The sequence below is a fragment of the Prinia subflava genome, chromosome 6 (genome assembly GCF_021018805.1).
Source record: "Prinia subflava isolate CZ2003 ecotype Zambia chromosome 6, Cam_Psub_1.2, whole genome shotgun sequence".
Lineage (NCBI taxonomy): Eukaryota > Metazoa > Chordata > Aves > Passeriformes > Cisticolidae > Prinia > Prinia subflava.
In genome coordinates, this window is record NC_086252.1 from 33,925,081 (window position 1) to 33,944,030 (window position 18,950).

Genomic DNA, 18,950 nt, shown 5'->3' on the forward strand with positions numbered 1-18,950 from the left:
CTTATTCTTCAAAGAAGAAAGGAGAAATCTTTTCTCTTTGCCTGCCTGCCCACCTTCCTCTTTCACATTACAAATGGCTCCCAGGCAGGAACATGACTGTGGCATTCCTTATCTGGTCTCTCTCTTCAGGGAGGGGAGATCCATGGTTATATTTTATGTATGTACAAGAACTGCATTTCTACAGATTCAAAGCTCTGCATTATCTCCCCCAGATAACACGGGTCTAGTTTGAAATATTTCCATTAAAGCCATATCTAGGCTACAGTTTCCCCTCTGCTGTGTGGGTTCAGCAGATTGGTATTTTGAGGTTTGAATGAGTAAAAATAGGAATCTCTGGGAATAAAAATCTTTTCTTCACAAAACTGTTCTTATATCAAGAGTCTGCATTCTGCTTTATTAGCTCATCTGATCAGAGGATTAATGTTAGCCTATACAATAAAGACAAAGCCATGCACAAGCTCTGCCAAGAAACTTAGAGTGTGGAGTAATGACATAGGAGCAACACATCCTCTAAAAATATCATTGAGAATGAGTTATAATCTCCCTTTTATAGCTAAAGCCTGGTCTTTTATGTTATATGCTTTTTTTTGTGCAATCCAGATGCAGAATGTGAATTTTAAAGCAGATTAATGAACCATTAAAAGGCTCTGCAAGAATGTTCTTTCAAACAGCAATCAATAGCACTCTCTCTTGTTCCCTGTATATATAGTTTCTATGTTCTCAGAGATATTTATTCCATTAATTGATCATTATTGCTGTGCTGGATATGATACACTTACAAGGAAATAGCTGAAGCCTTGCTTTTCGAGACAGTAACTAATTATTAGCTGTGATGACAATTGCACTGTTGCATTGACATGACAAACAGGTTTGTTTTGCTTTTCCTTTCAAGTGTTCTTTCCCTTACCTCAATAGAGTATCTGCTCTGTGCATTGCACTCGTCTGCCACAGTGAATTCAAAGATCTGAGTTTCTTCTGAGTCCACTTTCCAGAGGAGAAGGCCAGCAGGAGAGAGCCTGGCACCCCGTGGCCCAGCCTCCAAGATGAAAAGCACAGCTGACCCTTCTGGATCCACTGCCATTAGCTGGTAAACAAAATTCTCACCAAGAAATGTCAGCAGCTGGCTGGAGGGGGCCTGGAACACAGGAGGCAGGTTGTCTAAACAGCAAAAATGAAAGCATGATTACATAAACACCGGTTTCTCCCACATGAAGATTCTCAGAGCGGGTCTTTGAAGGAACGCTCTCAAAGAAAACATTCAGATCATACCCAGAGGCTGGTGGAGGAAGAGATGTGGGTGTCAGAGGCAGCCAGTAGCTTTACAAAAAAGAATACCTTTTTCCTTACCCTTTTTTTGTGCCCTATGTTGAATTTTTCTTCCATCCTGCACTTTGATGATCTGATACATGGGACTAAATGCATGATTTCTATAACCTCCCCCTAGTCCCAGTTCTTCCTAAAATTGTAATTAGTTATATTTCTGATACTTATATACATATTTAATCTACCTACCATCCATCCATTTAAAAATAAGTAAAATAAATCCCACAATGTTGAATGACGAATTGGGCAGGCAAACCAGAAGGAAAAATAAATTGTAACTCTTCCATGGACTAGAGTCTCCTGCCTTTACCCATGAGGAGCAATTAAATGAGCAGTGTGAGTGAATTCAGTTGGACAGTTCATCAGGAACAAAGGACTTTTCAGTGCCAGCAGAGATCCATCAGTGATGCTGGGACTGGCCATCCCCAGAGACAGTGGTGTGCATCATGTCACCACTGGCACTGTTGTTTCTAGGGCTGCTGTTTACCGTCAGTATTTCCTTAATGAAGATAAAACCCCCTAATTTTACAAGGCTATTTAACAGCAGAAGAGAAATGCTACCTGAATGTACTTTCAATGTACACAGGTAAGGAGGAAAAGGTATAGAAAATGATTACATTTTATAATTAGAAACCAAGGAGAAGTAAGATCAGATGAGTACCCTGAGGTGACAGGAGCTCTTTTCAGGGCCAGGAATTTCATCTCCATGTCCTAAACCTCCTCAGTCTCAAGACATCTTTCCTCTTTAGCCAGTAGTGCAAATTGACAGGTATTGATATTTAAAGGAATCTTCTCACAATGTAATTTGACCATAGTTATGTTTAACTTAAAGTACATTTCTAATACCCAGGATTAATTTCAAGCCATGCTCTAACATTATGAACTATATACGTGTTCTCGTAAGGACTCCCTGCATTATGCTCATGGGAAATCATCATTAGGGGTCTTTTTGTGGTGCATATAATTTTTATCCAACTTAGCTTTCCATAGCACAGCTTAAATGTAATTATTTAAATATGTGTCTCCTTTATTGCTGCTGTGCTATGAGAGCTTTCTAAAATGCTTGTCCAGCAGATTGTCCTGGCATAACTGTTGAAAGCTTCCATCTATTCATTTACCTTTTATTTCCCAAACACTAAAGCCATGGAGCCCATAAAAGTTGTGCCCAAAGTAATCAATGAAATATTGATGCAGGGTATGCATTTATGGATAAACACAAAGGTGTTAACTGAATGGATGGTAAGTGGAAGTGGTAGGCACAAAATAACATAAAATCAGATGTTCTGAAAGGAGTCTGTGGAGGAGTGTTTCTAATCCTACAGAGATCTGCTTGCCATCCAGTAAATACATATATACACTTCCCATATTACTGCAGAACTTTCAAAGAAGTTCTCACACTTTTGAAAACAGGTCTGACATATCCTTTCTTCTAAACATTTTTAAATTTTGACATCATTTTAAAGTGAACCATGATATGTTTCAGAGTTCCCAAATCCCTTCTAGTTTTATAAATTTCAAAACAAATGCAGTTTTTACTTTATAAACCATTTCCTGAATTTTGAAATTGAGCTCTCTTGGTATTAGTTATGAGTCTGTCTGTGCAATACTCAGGATCAGCTCATCCCTAGGGATGCTGCTGCTCTGGCCAACACGATGGAAGGCCAGGCTGGATGTGGCTCTGAGCAACCTGCTCTAGTGGAAGGTGTCCCTGCCCATGGCAGGAGGTGGGACCAGATGATCTTTGAGGCTCATTTCAAACCCTTCTAAACTTTGTCATTCTATGATTCTATGACAGAAAGGAGGAAAGGTTTGTGAGTCACAGGTAATAGCCCTCATTGGACTTAATTTTTTTTCTGGGGGAAAACATACAGTTTTCAAGTGTGCAGGCTCTCTTCCAGATCTGACTCACCCTTAGGCATTGTAACTACTCATCCAAGCGACATCCAAATGGATTTTTAGTTGGCCAACTTTTGGGAAGTTATAAACCTGCAAACGAGGGAAGCAGGCTGGTTCTGTGACTCACACACCTTTCTGTAATGTGCTTGTGTTTACAACGCCTAAAATGCAGAGAAACTCTTTCTAGAAGCACCACATGGATTTACATAAAAACAGTAATATAATCTTTAGACTGACCAGATGCAACCATGCTCATTAAGGGAGGAGCTGGGCTGTGGGGATGATGCTGCTGGAAACACCGATTGTCTGTAAAGTGTGGGGTGAGCAATGGTGGTTGTTTACACTGGGCATGTGCCCATGAAAAACCTATGATTTATTCTTCATCCTTGAGGAGATGCTTCAAAAGGCAGCCTTCTCCACGACCCCTGCCTCGAGGGGCTGCACAATGAGCCTTTGGGCTCTGTGGCAGTGAAGGTAATGAGTGGCTGATCCCTATCACTTGGACTCCCTGCCAAGCCAAGCCCTGTTATGGGGCATTTCATAGGATTTGGCTCAGCTAAAGGAAGCAATTCTTCCAGACACCAGAAATATACGCTAGTGTTTTAAAAACAGTATTTTCCCCAAATTGCCTCCATAAGGATTTGTACCTGCGAGATGCTGACAGAGATATTTAGGGTTCATCACCTTTAGCTGACAGACTTGGGCACTGCATGGGACACTGGCATATCAAATTTTAATTTTCAGGCATTTTTTTCATTTCTTAATCTGAGATTTATCAGGTTTCAGACAGAACAAGGTGCACAGTGCATGCAGTGGAGTCTGCATTTCTGATGTACCCAGTGATTCCCACTGCAAACTGTCCACGTACAGTGCACAGGAGAGACTCAGGTTAGCTAAATGGAAGAAGGACAAATTTAACAAAATGAGTCATAAATTCCCAGATAAGTGCTTCTAAATTCTAGAAAAGAATCTCCTGTCTTACTTTCATTAATGGACCAGGTGAACTTAGAGATGCCAGGTTCACAGAGAAGACAAGGGCTTGTAGGGCTTGACTCTCCTTCACCATAGCAAAGTCCATCTATGTTGCATGTATTTTCCTGCCAAAAAAAGGAAATAAAAATGGGTGAGAGGTGAAGTCAATGAAAAAAATGTAATAAGAAAGATAAGAAATTAGCAATTAATAATTTCTGGATATAACCAGAAATTCAGTTGTCTTGAAACAAGGAAACAGCAACAATTTAAATGTTGGAGCTTTCTGTTTACAGCGAGGAAACTGTGGAAGTTTTCCAGTTCCAGCTTGGGATCCTTGTAGCTTTAAATGTTTTAGCTTAGGCAGTGGGGTGTTGCTTTGTCACAGATGGGTGATGGATGCAGCAGAATGTGACTCTTTTCCCCTTTCCACACTCATGGGGTGTATGTGGTCACTATTCCCAGCTGTGACTGTTGATATGATGAGTATCCATTATCCATGGAAAGCAAACTCCACGAGACTCACAAAACCCCAAACTAGACAAAAGCTCCATTTGAAATGTTGGAATGCTGCTCTTCATCAACATTTGCAAAAACAATGCTATAAAAGCAGAATAAAGAAGTGCTTTAGAGTTGAGGCTGCCATGAGGGAGCTGTAAGTAAGAGCTGAGCACATCCAGGGAGCCCTGGTGGAGCAGAACATCCCAAAAGACCCTTGTGAGGGGATGCTCTGTGGGCACAGCAGCCTTTGGGTGAGCTGCTGCTCTCCCAGCTGGGGACCCCACCAGGGCCAGAGAGGCCACGTGAGTTGAAGGCATTTGAGTTATCTAAGAAGGGAGCACAGGGACATAATTAACAGCTGTAGTTAAAGATCAATCTCATGGAAAGGTCCTGGAGATGAGTTAGGCCTTGTAGCCACTGTTGAGCTACAGGCAGGTGGGACTTTACCTGACCATGCAGATTCCTTGAAAAACACGGAATACTTCTGGGAACACGAGGGGTATCCTTGCCAGTGGGACAGCAGGACAGACAAGCTACCAAACACATTTTTCCTTTTCCTTCCTTTGTTTTTCTGAGACTGATATGTGTCCTGTTACTAGCCCTGTGTTTTCTGTCTGCTGCTTTATTGGTGTCCCAAACTTCTTTTGTAAACTGCATTAGTCAATATTTTAAATAATACCACTTTAGGGTAATGGGTAAGGTAGAGAAACAAAAAGCATTCTCATAATGACCACAACATGATAGAACATGACAGATCTCCAGCATTAAAACCTGGATGTTAATTAGATTTTATTACATTGCTCTTTTCAAGGGATTGATGCTCTGATGAGAAAAAAAAAGATGCTTTTTTTCTGACGTGATACAATGTGGTACAGAATGGGCTCCATAAAAGAACACAGAATGTGAAATGGGCTGATATAAAGTGTCCCCTAATTGAAACACCTTTTCTGAAAGCAATTTAGGTGTTGCAGAGTAATGTAGAAGGGGTAATTAGGCTGTGGTCTGATGCAGTTGGAAGCCTAGCTGAAATATTCCCTTGAAGCATCTTAGAATAGAAATGACTGTAATCCCTAGGGAGCACCATATTGAGAGACCAAAAACATTTCTGAGATCCAAAAACGTAAGAATAAGGAAAGCCTTTGACAAAAAAGCCCTCACCTTAGCTTTAAGTGAAATGATTCTGACACAATTATTTTAATCTGAAACAAAAGTGGTTTTGCCCTCAGTTGGGCTGTTTTGGGTTTCCCTGCCCTTATGTCTCTGAGGGCAGTGACAGGGACTTTGGACATCCAGTCAGGGCCAAACCACCAGACAGGCCTATAAAGTAACTTCTGTTCATGCACTTACTTGAAAAATAAGTGAACTTTTAAAAAATGTTGGTAACTGGTATGTGCTCACAATCAGTGCAGGTTTCAAAACTGTATTTTCTCATTAGCATTAATGAGAACAGTGAGGCAAATGAGTTAAGATGTACCTGATTAATCTTCATTTTATAAAAAAGCAGACTGGTGGCTTCCTATTAATTCATACTTGCCTCAGGGCAGGGAAGCAGGATCAGCACATTCAAATAGCCCACCTAATACCCTCCAAATTCTTTTTGAGGCCCCACTGCAAACCAGGTAATTTGCTTAATGCAGATCCCTGGAAAAAAGGGAAGGGAAGATCTTTTTAAGGGATGTTACACCAATGATTCCACAGGAAAACAGAGAGTTATAGTGCTCTGCAGGCAGGTTCTAACACATTGGCAGTTTAAACTGTAGCTCTAGAGTTTTGGTTACGGTTTTGAAACTGTCAAAATACTATATGTTTGTACTTAGCAGTGTTTAATGCAAGCAAGAATGGTTTATGTTCTCTCAAGGGTGTTCTCACATGACAAAAACTGTATAACATGCATCTTTGTGTGCCTTTTGCTGAGGCAGAAAATGGGAATAGAAATGATACACCCTCCCCAAACAGGCTGGGAGAGGGAAAATAGCAGAGACACTTCAGAAGTGAAGTTAAGCCTCTCAGGGCAGGCTCCTCACTTATTTACTAGCACTAACAGCTGCAAAGGATAAATATTGCCAGCCATGGGCTTTCCTGAGGTGTTTGTGTGAGGAGGGTTCATCATAAAGCATGCTCTGTCAGGTGTTCATGCCCCACGTAAATATGAAAAAGAAATAAAATATCACAGACGTGAGGCTGTGAAAGAGAATAGCAAAGTGTTGGGCTGTGCAGCTGATCTGTGAAATAGGTTTTCCCCTTCCAGAGCAGTTATTACACACAGCACATCAGAGGGAGGGAGAGGGCTAAGGAAGAGATGAACGATCCGTATTAAACCTTTATGATCTTTAAATTACCTTTAATTTACAAAGTCCGGTCGGATGGAATTGGCAGACCTGGCAGGCCGCGTCGTACAGGGTCAGCACTCGGGAATTACTGTACTGGAAGCCATCGTTAGTGATCTAAATGATACAAAAATCATCTTTATAAGTAATAATGTTCCATATGGAGACTGTCTGCTCATCGTGGAGCATATACCACTGCCCCCTGAACTGGATGCGTGCCAGCAAGATAAATTAAACCACTTGTGAGTGGCTCTGCGAGCTAACAAATTGCTTAATGCTCCAAACTGGAAACTCTTCATTAATAACCAAAAGATCTTTTGGCTCAGCTGGCATTCAGCTTTCTGATTCTTATTAGGTTTTATCCTGAAGGTTCTTTTTTTTTTTTTTTTCCTGATACCCTTATGGGAGCTGTACTCAAGTACTTCAAGGGGGATTTCAAGGGGTAGTGAAACACAATTAACATTTTTGGCTGGAACCCAGAACCACTTTTTTTACTAATAGCAAATCAGTAAGTAAAATTCTTGGCCTGAAAGTGAAAAAAGAAATTTTAAAAAAAGAGAAGAATGTGTATTATACAGGTTTATTTGAAATTAACCTTATAAAATATTCAAGGATGGACAATATGAGAAGGAAACAGTCTCATTTCTGGGGAAGGTACATTACAGCAGTCACCTGTCTCAGCTCATAATGGGTACATGTGGATAATTCAGAAAGCCTTGAACATGCCCTTTTTTTATGAAAGAATGCCTAAACAATACAGAAGAGTTGAGTATATTTATATTTAAATTTTTCCACAGTAAAAAGGAAGAGATACCAGAGAAGTGTGGATAAGTGGTTAGCTTTTGAGAATGCTTTGTGAGATGTCTTGAGTGGTGTGAACCTTAAAGAGCACCCAAACCCTGGGGAAGGCCACGCTGTAGACACTGGTGACAACCAGCAGGAAAGCAAAGCCATTTTGTCAGGTATTTTTCAGGTTTTGTCTTCTTACAGTCAAAATAAAGCTGCTGTTTAGCAAATCTAACAGGGTTTGCTTTGGATTCATCAGGTACTCCTGTGTTTTCTTGCTATCAAAAACCAATCCCCAGCCCTCCTCCTTCTCTCCTGAGACCACAAAGCTGAAACATCCTCAGTCCCTGTGCCGGGGATTTTTACAAGATTGAGGCCATAAAGTTTTTCATCAATCAATAAACTCTTTCAGTTCACAGAAATAATGTTAAGCTAAATTGAACCAAGATAAACAGAAGTATACAGAGAGCAAAAATCACTAAGTTTCATAAAAAGCAGCAATTATCATGAATTGGTTGAAAGTTCATGGAAGATAATAGAGCAGATTCTCCCTCAAAGTCACATGGGATGGTTCACAACTCAAAATGCTCTGAGAGCTGAGTGTTTGTGTCTGCAGAAACCTCCACAAGGAGAGGAACAGGCAGGATTCATGGATATGCACAATTTCAACTTGTGGAGGTGAAACAGCTTCTTTGCACCATAAAAATTGGTTGAAAAAAAATCAGTAAAATCCATTGATCTAGAAAAATTCATCAGTTTAAGGAAAATATTAGACTTTTAGACTATAGTGTGTTGTACTACAGGTAAAAATGCTTTTGAAAGAAATAAAGAATTTCTCCTTCATTTTGAGAAAAAACTGAAATAAGTGATTCCCCTGTAGACCTACTCTTCACTGAAAGATTCTGGCAGCAAGACTTCCAATAAGAATTTATTATTCCTAATGCAATTTAAATTTAAATTAATTTAATTATTTTACCAGAGTGTCCAATGTTGTCTCAATACTGATGCACTGATAATGGGTGAAAAAACGGCTAGACAGGGGAAAATAAAAAAAGCTGTAAAATTGTACTAATTGTTCTGTCTGAAGTGAGCATTGTGAGTGAAATGTAATTCCTGTAATTTGACTATTTTTTAAATCTGTATTTTTTTCTACATTCTATTATAAACATCTATTTCAGTCTCTTTTAGAATTGGGCTGGTTTATAGTTATTTTAATTGCTTTTTCATTAGTCATCTTAAGTGATGTGGAACAAACATTTTGATGAGAACTAAGCTGAGCAAACCTTCAATTTGTTTGGACCTTAAGAGGCAAAAATCCCACTTAGAGTTGGGCCTTGTTTGCTTGGGCATAGGTATCATGTGGAAAGAAGGAGCTGCTTCTGCATAAATGCAAAGGATGATCAGGAATTCTTTTGTTTCTGCCTCAGGTTTTTAATCCATCATGAAATGATCTTGGCTATTAGCATCACTCTACCTATGTAGACATTGTATGAAACTTTCCAAAAAAAACCAATGAAAGGTGTAAAACTGTGGTGAGTTCAAATTCAGTTTTTTCCTTGCTGATTTTTTTGTGATTTTTTCCTATTCTAGACAAATACAGCAACAATAACTTAATGAAAAGGATGAGAGCTGCTTCCCAAATTAGATAAGTGCCTGCCAAGCTCCTTCACCTCTTCACCCAGGCATCTGCCTGGACAGATCAAGTCATCTGCTGCCCAAGCATGGGTTTGTATTTTGATATCTCAATTAATTATGCCAAACACCCTGGTGTAGCCACATGTGCTTTCTTATCTGCATTCAGCAGCATGTCATGGAAACAATGGGCAAAATCTGAAACTTGAATACGAGAGGAGATTAAATGAAAGAGCACTGAGAAGAGCTCCTCCTCCCCCAATGCTGGTAGTGAAAAAAGCTGTAGCGAATTTTTTCTGATTCCTTTGAAATTTGATTTGGGAAGGGGGAGAGATTCTAAAAATATTGAGCAGTGATATTTCCAGAAAGACTCGTGTTGACTTTTGCATTCTGAAAAATCTTTTAGCTATGTTTTGAAAAGCAGATACATAGATACACAACCCAGATCATCAATAAGTCTTATGAGCTGCAGTAAGTCTTAAGAGGAATTTTCTGGAACATGAATTTTTGAACACCTGTGGAATTAATTGAAAGTAATTTTTTATCTTGAAAAGCTCTATGATTTTGTACTCTGTGCTGCCATGTAAGGCCAGCTGCCTTTGAAACTGAGCACTGGGCTCTGCCTTCCCAATTTGTTCATCAAAAGATCCACAGGACTACCAGATTCACGTGCAGACTGAGATGATTTAATTGAGCATTCGCTGCGCAGCCGTCAGCCTGGTTCCTCTGCAGGGTTTGAAGGAGAGGGAAAGGGCAGGAAGCTTACAGGTGCAGAGATTTTCTGGAACTTTAGTGCATGGAAAGAGTTTTTGTAGCTGTATTTGAGGGGAAAGAATGAGGAAAATTGTGCAGACCTCCTCAGGGCTGAAAGGAAGCACTTGAATGCAATCAGAATTGTGACCTGTGCTGTGAGGACACTGTCCTGGGAGCACTGGAGAAACTTTCCTGTGCACATACCAGGATTTTAGCTGTCCTCTTAGGCCAGGAATGCCCAGGGTGTCTCCCTCTGAGATCCTTCCACCATGAGGCAGCATTTTATCTTACAGCTGGCAGAGTTCAATACCTTTTTTGAGAAATTTTGGAGCCCTGAGCAGAGGACCTTCCCTCCGGGTTCAGCCCTGGTGTGTGCCACAAGGAAGGTTCAAGGTCCACCCCAACAGGAAATAGTCAGGTTCTGCACCCACAGGGTTTTACCCTAGTGTTCTAAACTCCCAAATCCCTATCTTTTTAAAATAAATGACTGCCTAGAATATATTCCCTGCCAAACATTTTTCTGTTTCCCCGAGCGCAGTGGCAGCACGTGTCCCCAGCTGGGGTGCAGGTGGCTGCAGGGTGCAGGACAGGCAGTGACACTGTGGTGAGAGGAGTGTTTTACGTGTTTCATTTTGCATGATTCAATTTTCAGAGCACATCTGCAGTCTCCCTACAATGGCAATATATTCTTCTCAGCTTCAGGGCCTTTAAAAGATCTCAGTCCTGGAAAAAACAACTGATCTGCAGAAAATAACCATCCAGGCCTAGAGTGAGAGCAAGGGCAGCAGGCATGTAGGGTCAGTAATATTTAGAAAATAGGTGCCATTTTGTGAAAAAAAGGGGCTGAAACTGCAGCAGAGAACCCAGAACAAGCAGATAGATGCTTCTTCCTGCAGCCATTCAGACCATGGCTGTGACATCCCAGCTCCAGCCTGCCCAGCAGCCACCCTGTGCACGCACTGCTCACACATCCAGGGAGTCAAAGCTCTCTGACACTTGCTGCCTAATCAGGAGTTTGAGCTGGTGTTTTCAGAAATGGAGTACTAATGATTAACAATTGATTAGCACAACTGCATCAATCTCAGGTGATTACCTCTAGAAGTGGTTGTAATTTGCCCTTTTGGATTGGCCGCAGAGACACTTGGGCTTAGCTCATTGTTTTGGTTGGTGGGGTGTTTTTTTCTTTTCTCTACATGACATTAGTGTGAGTATTTCTACAGGCATTTTCATTTCTGAAAGGAAGCAAATTGTGCTTTGCATTTTAATTTACCATGACAACTGATTTTCTCTTTCTAAAAGGTTTTTTAGAAACATAATAAAATTCCTACTTTCACTTGCCATCTTGCGAACGGCTCGTCACCGGCCACGAAGTGCACGGCCTCCGTGATGCTCAGGAGTGGGATCTGACACTCAACAGCCTCAGAGCTCAGAAAATCTGCTCTTGTGCTTTCTTGTTCTCTTGATATCCATTTGCCATCGAGATGCTACAGTAAAAACAGAGGGGGAGTGCGGAAACTGAAGGCTCATAAAGAGATTCCCGTTGTCAATGTATGTTTATATTTCTAATCAATAATATAAGGCCTTCCTAGGTGGTGTATTTAAAAGGAAACATGCTGTTACTATAGCTACAGTAAAGGGGAAGCCACGCTCAGCTAGGCATGCAGGTGGTCCATTGATTTAGGAAGTGCTGTGGTCTGCTCTTGGGATGAGCAGCTGGGATAAGATAGGATGATGTAATGGAGTAACTTTGTGTTTCTCCTGGAGCTCAGCAGCCAGCTCGTGGCTCCTTGAAGGTGATGTCAGCTGCTCCTCCTGATCAGCTGCACAAAACATTCCAGCTTGGTAGGAGCCTACGGAGCCCTAAGGGGGCACAGCAAAGCTCATCTGTGCCTTGTGAGTGTGCCAGCACCGACTGGGAGTCAGGCTGAGTGTCTGTTCTGAGGTGGATTTATGAGTTTAATCAAACATTCCATATCTAAGGATGCTGATCCACCAAATAACTCAGTTGCAGTGTTGCCTGTGTATAGTTGTTTATGATAAAATTACAGTGCTAGCATAAGAGATGGGTTTGATGCTCATCAAAACTCCAGATTTGGTGTTGAAGTATGACTAAGGAAATTCAAATAAGAGCCTCTGTTACTCTGCTGAGGAAATCCTATATTCAACCACAAAATTTAGCATTTAAATGTGTTTAGGAAAACAATCAAGTATAGTGATTCCAGATGCACTAAATGAGAAATAATATTGTGATTTCAGGCTTCAGTGGACTACAGAGCAGCTGAACCAAACAGGAGTCAAACAAAACTCCACAGAGATAATGAACAAGCACTCATGGCTGTGCATTTCCAGGGAACCAGTCCTGGAAAGGTCTCAGCCTCTTCATCTCCCCTCAGTTGTAGCAAACACATTGGCATTGCATTTGGAAGGTGCTTGTAACCTGCTGAAGCAGTGGGGGAAGATAGCACAGATCAGAGCAAAGGATTTCTATATAAACATATCAAAGTTTGACTGTATCATCAATATTTTAGGAACCAACAAGAGGCTGCTTACGATTAACCTGGTGAGCTGGCAGTGCAGGCTGGGAGACTCCTTGAATCCGAGGCCAAACACGCGGATCCTGCTGCAGTCCGAGGCACGGACATCACAGAGGCCCCCGTTCTCCAAGCCCGTGATTTCCAGAGCTTGCTCTGCAAGGGTGAGACAGATACAAAGCTTTAGAGAGCAGCACTCACACGCTGTTCTGTTCTGCTTCTCCAGAGATTTTGCTGTAGTTGTTCCTGGTTGTTGTGGTTTAATACTTCTCCTTAGGGTCTTCCTTTCCTCCCTGTGGATTTCTCTTGAGCAGAGAAGCAGCAGTTGATAGAAGGGGAAGCAGCAAACCTCCATTAAATATTGTCCTGTGCACCCAGTGCTGCAAGATGTATTAGCTCCTGAATCCATTCACTGAAGCTGTGGCTTCGTGTTGAAAGGTCTCCAGGGGTAAAACCTCTGTTGACCTAAGTATCCAGTGGCAGTACTTCTGCTGACCCAGGTGAGGGGGTAACACTTCTGCTGACCCAGGCAACAGCATGGGAGCACAGCTGAGAGGACAAGGCCTCATCCCAAAGCATAGAAAAACATGGGAACAAGAGATGACCATGCCACCAAGATCCCGGGAGTGTTAAAAAGCAGGGTAAAAGCCACTCCTGTGTTTTTGTTTTGCTGTTTGTTTGTTTGTTTGTTTCCCCTCAAGTTTTGGCAGTTTTACCCCTCAAAGTAAAGCTTTCTTGAGAGGGTTAAATCGTTAATGGTAGCACTCAGCTCTGTACTGTGTCAGCACAAAGGTCATGCACCAGCCAAGTTTCACTTAAATCCTACACTGAGGTTTTAAGTAGAGCTTAAGTGATGTACAGCCTGTGCTGGCCCTCTTACAAGGCTGACCCATAACTGTTGTTAAAATGTTTTATGGTTCTCAGGTAAAGTTTCATTTGGGTTCTGTTGTAGTTTGAGTATTCACCTTTTAAAATTGCTCATTGCTTTCACATTATTTCTACAGAGGAGAAATGCAAGTCCATTGGATGTCAGAATTCACATCTTTAATTAAGAAAAATTATAATTTGGTAGATATTTGCACCAGCCCTTGGGTAGCACAACACTCAGAATGGCTCCGATATCATATATAAATAATATCAGTTGGTTGGGATCATGGCTACATATTTTCACTTATACTGTTTGTGGATCTAGTGGTCAGGAGAAGCCACTCTGATGACAAGTAACACAAAGCAGAACATTTTCTTTTTGTCTCCTGAGCAACACTTAATAGCAGGGCATGACCAGGAGCCCTGGGAGATGTTGCTCACCAGCAGAGTGGAGCCCCAGTTGTTATCCCTGCTTAGCTTCCTCTTCCCTGCCCCATCACCACTGCCCTGGCAAAGCAATATTGCCCATCAATTTTCTCTGAGATGCAGCTTGGCTAAAACAGAAGCTCTCCATCACCTAATATTTTAATGGTAGCTTAGTTCAGCTCTGATTTGAGGGGCAAAATGCCCTGAGCAGAGTTGATAACTTTCCCCAGCACAGCGCTGTTCCTTTAGGGCTCTGCCATTTGGGCTGTAATTAGGAAAAATGCTGTTTAAACACTGCCATCCCACCAGATTGCAGCCTGTAACAACAGAGCTGCATGACTCGTGTTTTTCCAGAGAAAAGAAGGAAGGAAAGCAACATAAGCATGAAAAATAATGAGAAGACTTTTTTTCCCCCTGCACTTCTGAAATGCTTTTAGCTTTTCTTTCATTTTTTTTTAATTGATTTTATTGCAGCAGTATTACCAACACTGCTGGACACTTTGCAATATTTACAAGAAGAGAAATCGTTTACAGCTTATCAGCTTTCATCAGTTACTGGTGGATTCCTGTAATGTACAAAACTATTAGTCAGATGTGGTGACTGGTTTTGATAAATTGCCGCCTTCTGTGGTTAGTGCATAAAATGTTAAAAAAAAAATGCTTCATTATGTTTTTCATGAGATTTTAATAGTTAGCCCCACTAGTACTGAGGTAGCTTGGATTGCATTAATGTTTTCATTATCACTGCAGATTTTCAGGCTTCTGTGGGTGAAGTAGAATCTCAGAGCCTGGGAGGGAGTGGGGCACAGGAATGAGCTCCTGCAGCCCTTCCTGTTCCACGAAAGCTCTCCCAGCTCAGTTGCTTGTTGATTAAACCCCTGCACTTCCCCAAGGCTTTCCTTACATCGTTATGGCCACGCTCCAGTGTCAGGGTCAGGGCAAGATTACCCAGCCCCAGTGCTTTGCCCAGTGCCTTACAGAATCAGCTCAGCATTTTGTATTTATTTCTCTCAAACCATTCTTGGTCAGGTTTAACCCCAGCCAGGAGCTGAATATCACACAGGCACATGCTCGCTGTCCCTCCTGGCAGGATCAGGGAGATAATCAAAATGGAATGAGAAAATGTGTGAGTTGACTTAAGGGCAGCTCAGTGGGAGACAAAAGGAAGAAAATGCAGTAATGATAATAATCATGGTAAAATATTTAGAATATACAAGTGATGCACAGTGTAATTGCTCACTGCTTGCCAAGGGCTGCCCAGCAGTACCTGAGCAGTGATCCCCGGCCAGCTTTCACCCCAATTTCTGTACTGAGAGTGATGCCATATGGAATGGGATATCCTTTTGGTCAGTGGGGGTCAGCTGTCATGCTGGGGTCCCCTCCCAGCTCTCTGTGCATCCCCAGACTACTCACTGGCAGGGCATGAGAACCTGGAAAGTCCTGTCCTTAATTCAAATACTACTTAGCAACAACTAAAACCATCAGCGTCTTACCAACTTGAAGTCTGATGGAAAAGTAATTATAATGTCTCTTTTTAAAAGAAATGGGTACTAGAGTTCAGCTTTTAGACAGACAGTAGTACATAAATATTGACAGGGATTGTTATTTTTATATGTTTTTTAAAATTAGCTGTCACGTGTAATGGGGGTAGGAATTTTAGGCATTTGGTTTTAATGAGAGTTTCTGCCTTCCCCTCTCCCTTCTAGTGTTGTTGCATATTAGCCAGTTTCAACCAAGCAGGGGAGGTGGAATCTCCATGCCACTGGCTTTGGAAAAGTCTCCTGGCAGTCGTCAGCTGGGCACTCAAACATCCAGACCCTGTTCTTGCTGGGGGTACAGGGATCAAGGTGTGTTCAGTGCTCCGTGGTCGTGCAGGGCTGGTTGGTAAGTCCAGAGAGGTGCTGACATCAGAAGGAAATACTGGAGAATCCAAAAAATCTCAGTAAAAGAGCTGCAAGCAGTTCAGCTAAAGAATGGAGGGAAAAAGGACAGGAGCAATAAAAAGAGCTGGGAAACATCACAAAGATGAGAGTGAGGGCAAAAGTGCGGATATGCAGAGCAAGCAAAGGCTGTGGAGACCTGGGGTGGATGTCTGATGTCTGTACAGGGGCAAGTTAGAGAGGAGAGAAATCTGTAGGTAATCAGCCAGTTCCTGGCAGGAGCTTGTAAAAAGCATGATATATTTGAACATGAATAATTTATGTTTAGGGAGTGTGAATGTCAAAATACAACAAAATCCAGGGCAGAACATCCTCCTTCTTTTCTTTGTATGGCCTATAGGCCAAAAATGTGCTTTGACTTTTACTAGTAGATTAAAAACTGAAGCTCAGGGTGGCACCTGGGGCTCAGAGGTGTGACAGGGAGCAGCAGTCATAGAGGAGGATTTAAGGAGCTGTGTGTTCACATCCACGGGCTCAGGCATGGCCATCCCACTGCATTTCCAGTGCCCATCTGTATACACAGCAAGTAAATGCAAAAAAATTGCATCTATCACCTGGCAGAACACTGCACTGGGACAGTGATGAACAGCAGGGAACATTGGGGGGGAAAAAGTAAAAAAAAAAATCTTGTGTTTTAATGAAACTGTCTTGAGATAAAATGGAGAGAAGGGTCTGGAGTTGAAGGTGGAATCTCAAAGGCCTCCAGACCTCAGGTGGCAGAATAAGGGATCTCTCCTCTTTGGTTTGCAATGCTGGTGTTGTGGCCCCCTCAAGGCACAGCACCTCCCCTGCCTTCCCTTCCTTCTCCTCCCCTCTCCAGCAGGATTTTCCAGAAAAGAACAGTAAATTCAGAGTTGCTGACGGTGCAGTTTCATTCTGTAATCATTTACATGAATCAAACCTGACAAGGAGCACAGGCTGAATAATAGACTGAACCCCCCACCCCCACATAAATACATGGTTGGTTTTACAGGTATTTTTTGTAGTGCATTATGTAAATAATATGCACTGTTGCAGAAGTAAAATGAAGAAAATTGACACAAAATCAAGAATATTAGAAAACTACACTTATTGAAGTCTTACTGATGGATTGAAATGGTTCATGTTGGATTTACACACTTGATTAGAAAAATATTGCACCACAAATAAACTTTCCTCATGCTATGCTTGAAAACTATACATGAGGCTTTGGGCTGGAGCAGCACACCTGAAATTGAAACCAGCAAGAATTTTTGAATAAAGAGAAGGAAGGGAAATGCCCTGCTTTTCTTAAAGGGGATGAAAATCTAAGCCATGAAAAGCAATTCAAGAACCTGATCATAAATGCTGGGTTGGGTTAAATCTTTGCTGAAGTGCAAAAGTAAATGACCCATGATGTCCAGTTGCCCCTTCCTTGGAATCAGGTAGCTAATTGAAGAATTTTCCATGCCAGAGCTTCCTGGTGTGGAAATGAACCTGCAGCTACCATAGGTATGAGGGTTCTGTATCAAAGCAAATTGATGCTTGATTAACTCTACATCCAGGACAGAGCAAGTCTGAGTCTGCCTCCATTCAAATGTTTGCACAAATATTGTATTTATTTTGTATATAACATTATTTTGGTATTCAAAGATACTGTCATCAAATGCATTATGCTGGAACTCGTGCTATCCATGACCCAAAGCTCATTTGATAATCCTCCCTAAGAAAAAACTATCAGCAGCCATATGCTCTTTGCCAAAGTCTGGCACATCAGTGACCTCCCTGGCTTCTAAATGAAAACTGTGTTTTTCTCTGCTTCCTAATCTAGTCTCAGAGTTTCAGAGCAATTGAAGGAGCTGGGGGTGTTTAGTCTGGAGAAAAGGGGGCTCATGGGGACCATCCCTCTACACCTCCCAGAGAGGAGGTTGTGGCAAAGTGTGGGTTGGTCTCTTATCCCAACTAGCAAGTGACAGGAGAAGAGAAAATGGACTCAAAGTGCAGCAGGGGAGGTTTAGATGGAATATTATGAAAACTTTCTGCATTTAAAGGGTGGTCAGGCACTGGAATGGGCTTCCCAGGGAAGTGGTGGAGTCACCATCCCTGGGGGTATTTAAAAGCTGTGTAGATGTGGCACGTGTGGACAGGGTTTAGTGCTGGGCTTGGTGTTGCTGGGTTAACAGTTGGACTCACCAACCTTAGGGATTTTTTCCAAGCTAAACAACTCTGTTTCCATAGTACCAACCTCTAGATCTGTGACCTTTTGCTGGCATGGAGTGAATCTGGATTTCTGCTTTGAGGGTCTCTGGTATCCAGTATGGATTGCAGAAACGAGCCCTGGGAGGGTGTGGGGGAAAACCATTTTGCAAGAACTCTCTGCATGTGAGAAATGGCCTGGCTCAGTTTCATACTGAAAGCATCTGTGTGCTGTAACAATATGGTAGATTATTTTTTGCTTTAGATATCTCACTATGACATTTTAGGTTTATTTAATCCTTCTATTTTTAAAGGGCTGGCTAGCAATGTACTTCAGCAATAGAAAAGAAGAGGATTGTGCTGTTGACTACAGAATATTTTTTCTTTTCCAGATGGCCTGGAGAGGTGACCTCATGTAAGGTTCTGGTTGTGCATTCATGGTGCTCACTGGCACACCAAAGCAGGTCTCAATTTTTGTCTCTCAGTGGCACTTTAGGGCAGAACCCCTGACAGCATCTTGAGGTTTCCTATGAGTGAGTGCAGTGATGCCACAAAAAAGCATCATTGTGGTGTCATCTTGGTCCTTATGTCCACTCTAGTGCCAATTAGTTGGTTTTAGTAATTTGCTCATGTTTAAAGTTGCTGGATTAGATTAAATCTGGTTATTACGCTCAGGGTTTTGTTCACAATTGGTTGAATGTTCTGTATCTGGAGGATTGTGGGTTCTTTACACAACATAAAATATCATGTAAAAGCCTTAAAGGTTTGTTCTGAATTTTTAGCTTTTGTCAACTTAAAGCAGCCCTTTGAATGGTTTTCAAGTTTTAATTCTAGTTTATAGACTG

General features: G+C 41.7%; 1 protein-coding gene across 1 annotated transcript in view; it reads right to left on the reverse strand.

Moving 5' to 3' along the window:
- Window positions 1-18,950, reverse strand: part of LOC134552441 (von Willebrand factor D and EGF domain-containing protein-like) — a 110,230-nt gene that overhangs the window by 58,680 nt on the left and 32,600 nt on the right. The window contains exons 9-13 of the mRNA XM_063401155.1: window positions 12,738-12,874; window positions 11,516-11,671; window positions 7,029-7,133; window positions 4,202-4,316; window positions 908-1,158 (exon numbers count right to left, since the gene is read on the reverse strand). Coding sequence (XP_063257225.1) covers window positions 908-1,158; window positions 4,202-4,316; window positions 7,029-7,133; window positions 11,516-11,671; window positions 12,738-12,874 — 764 coding nt within the window. The remainder of the gene's footprint in view (window positions 1-907; window positions 1,159-4,201; window positions 4,317-7,028; window positions 7,134-11,515; window positions 11,672-12,737; window positions 12,875-18,950) is intronic.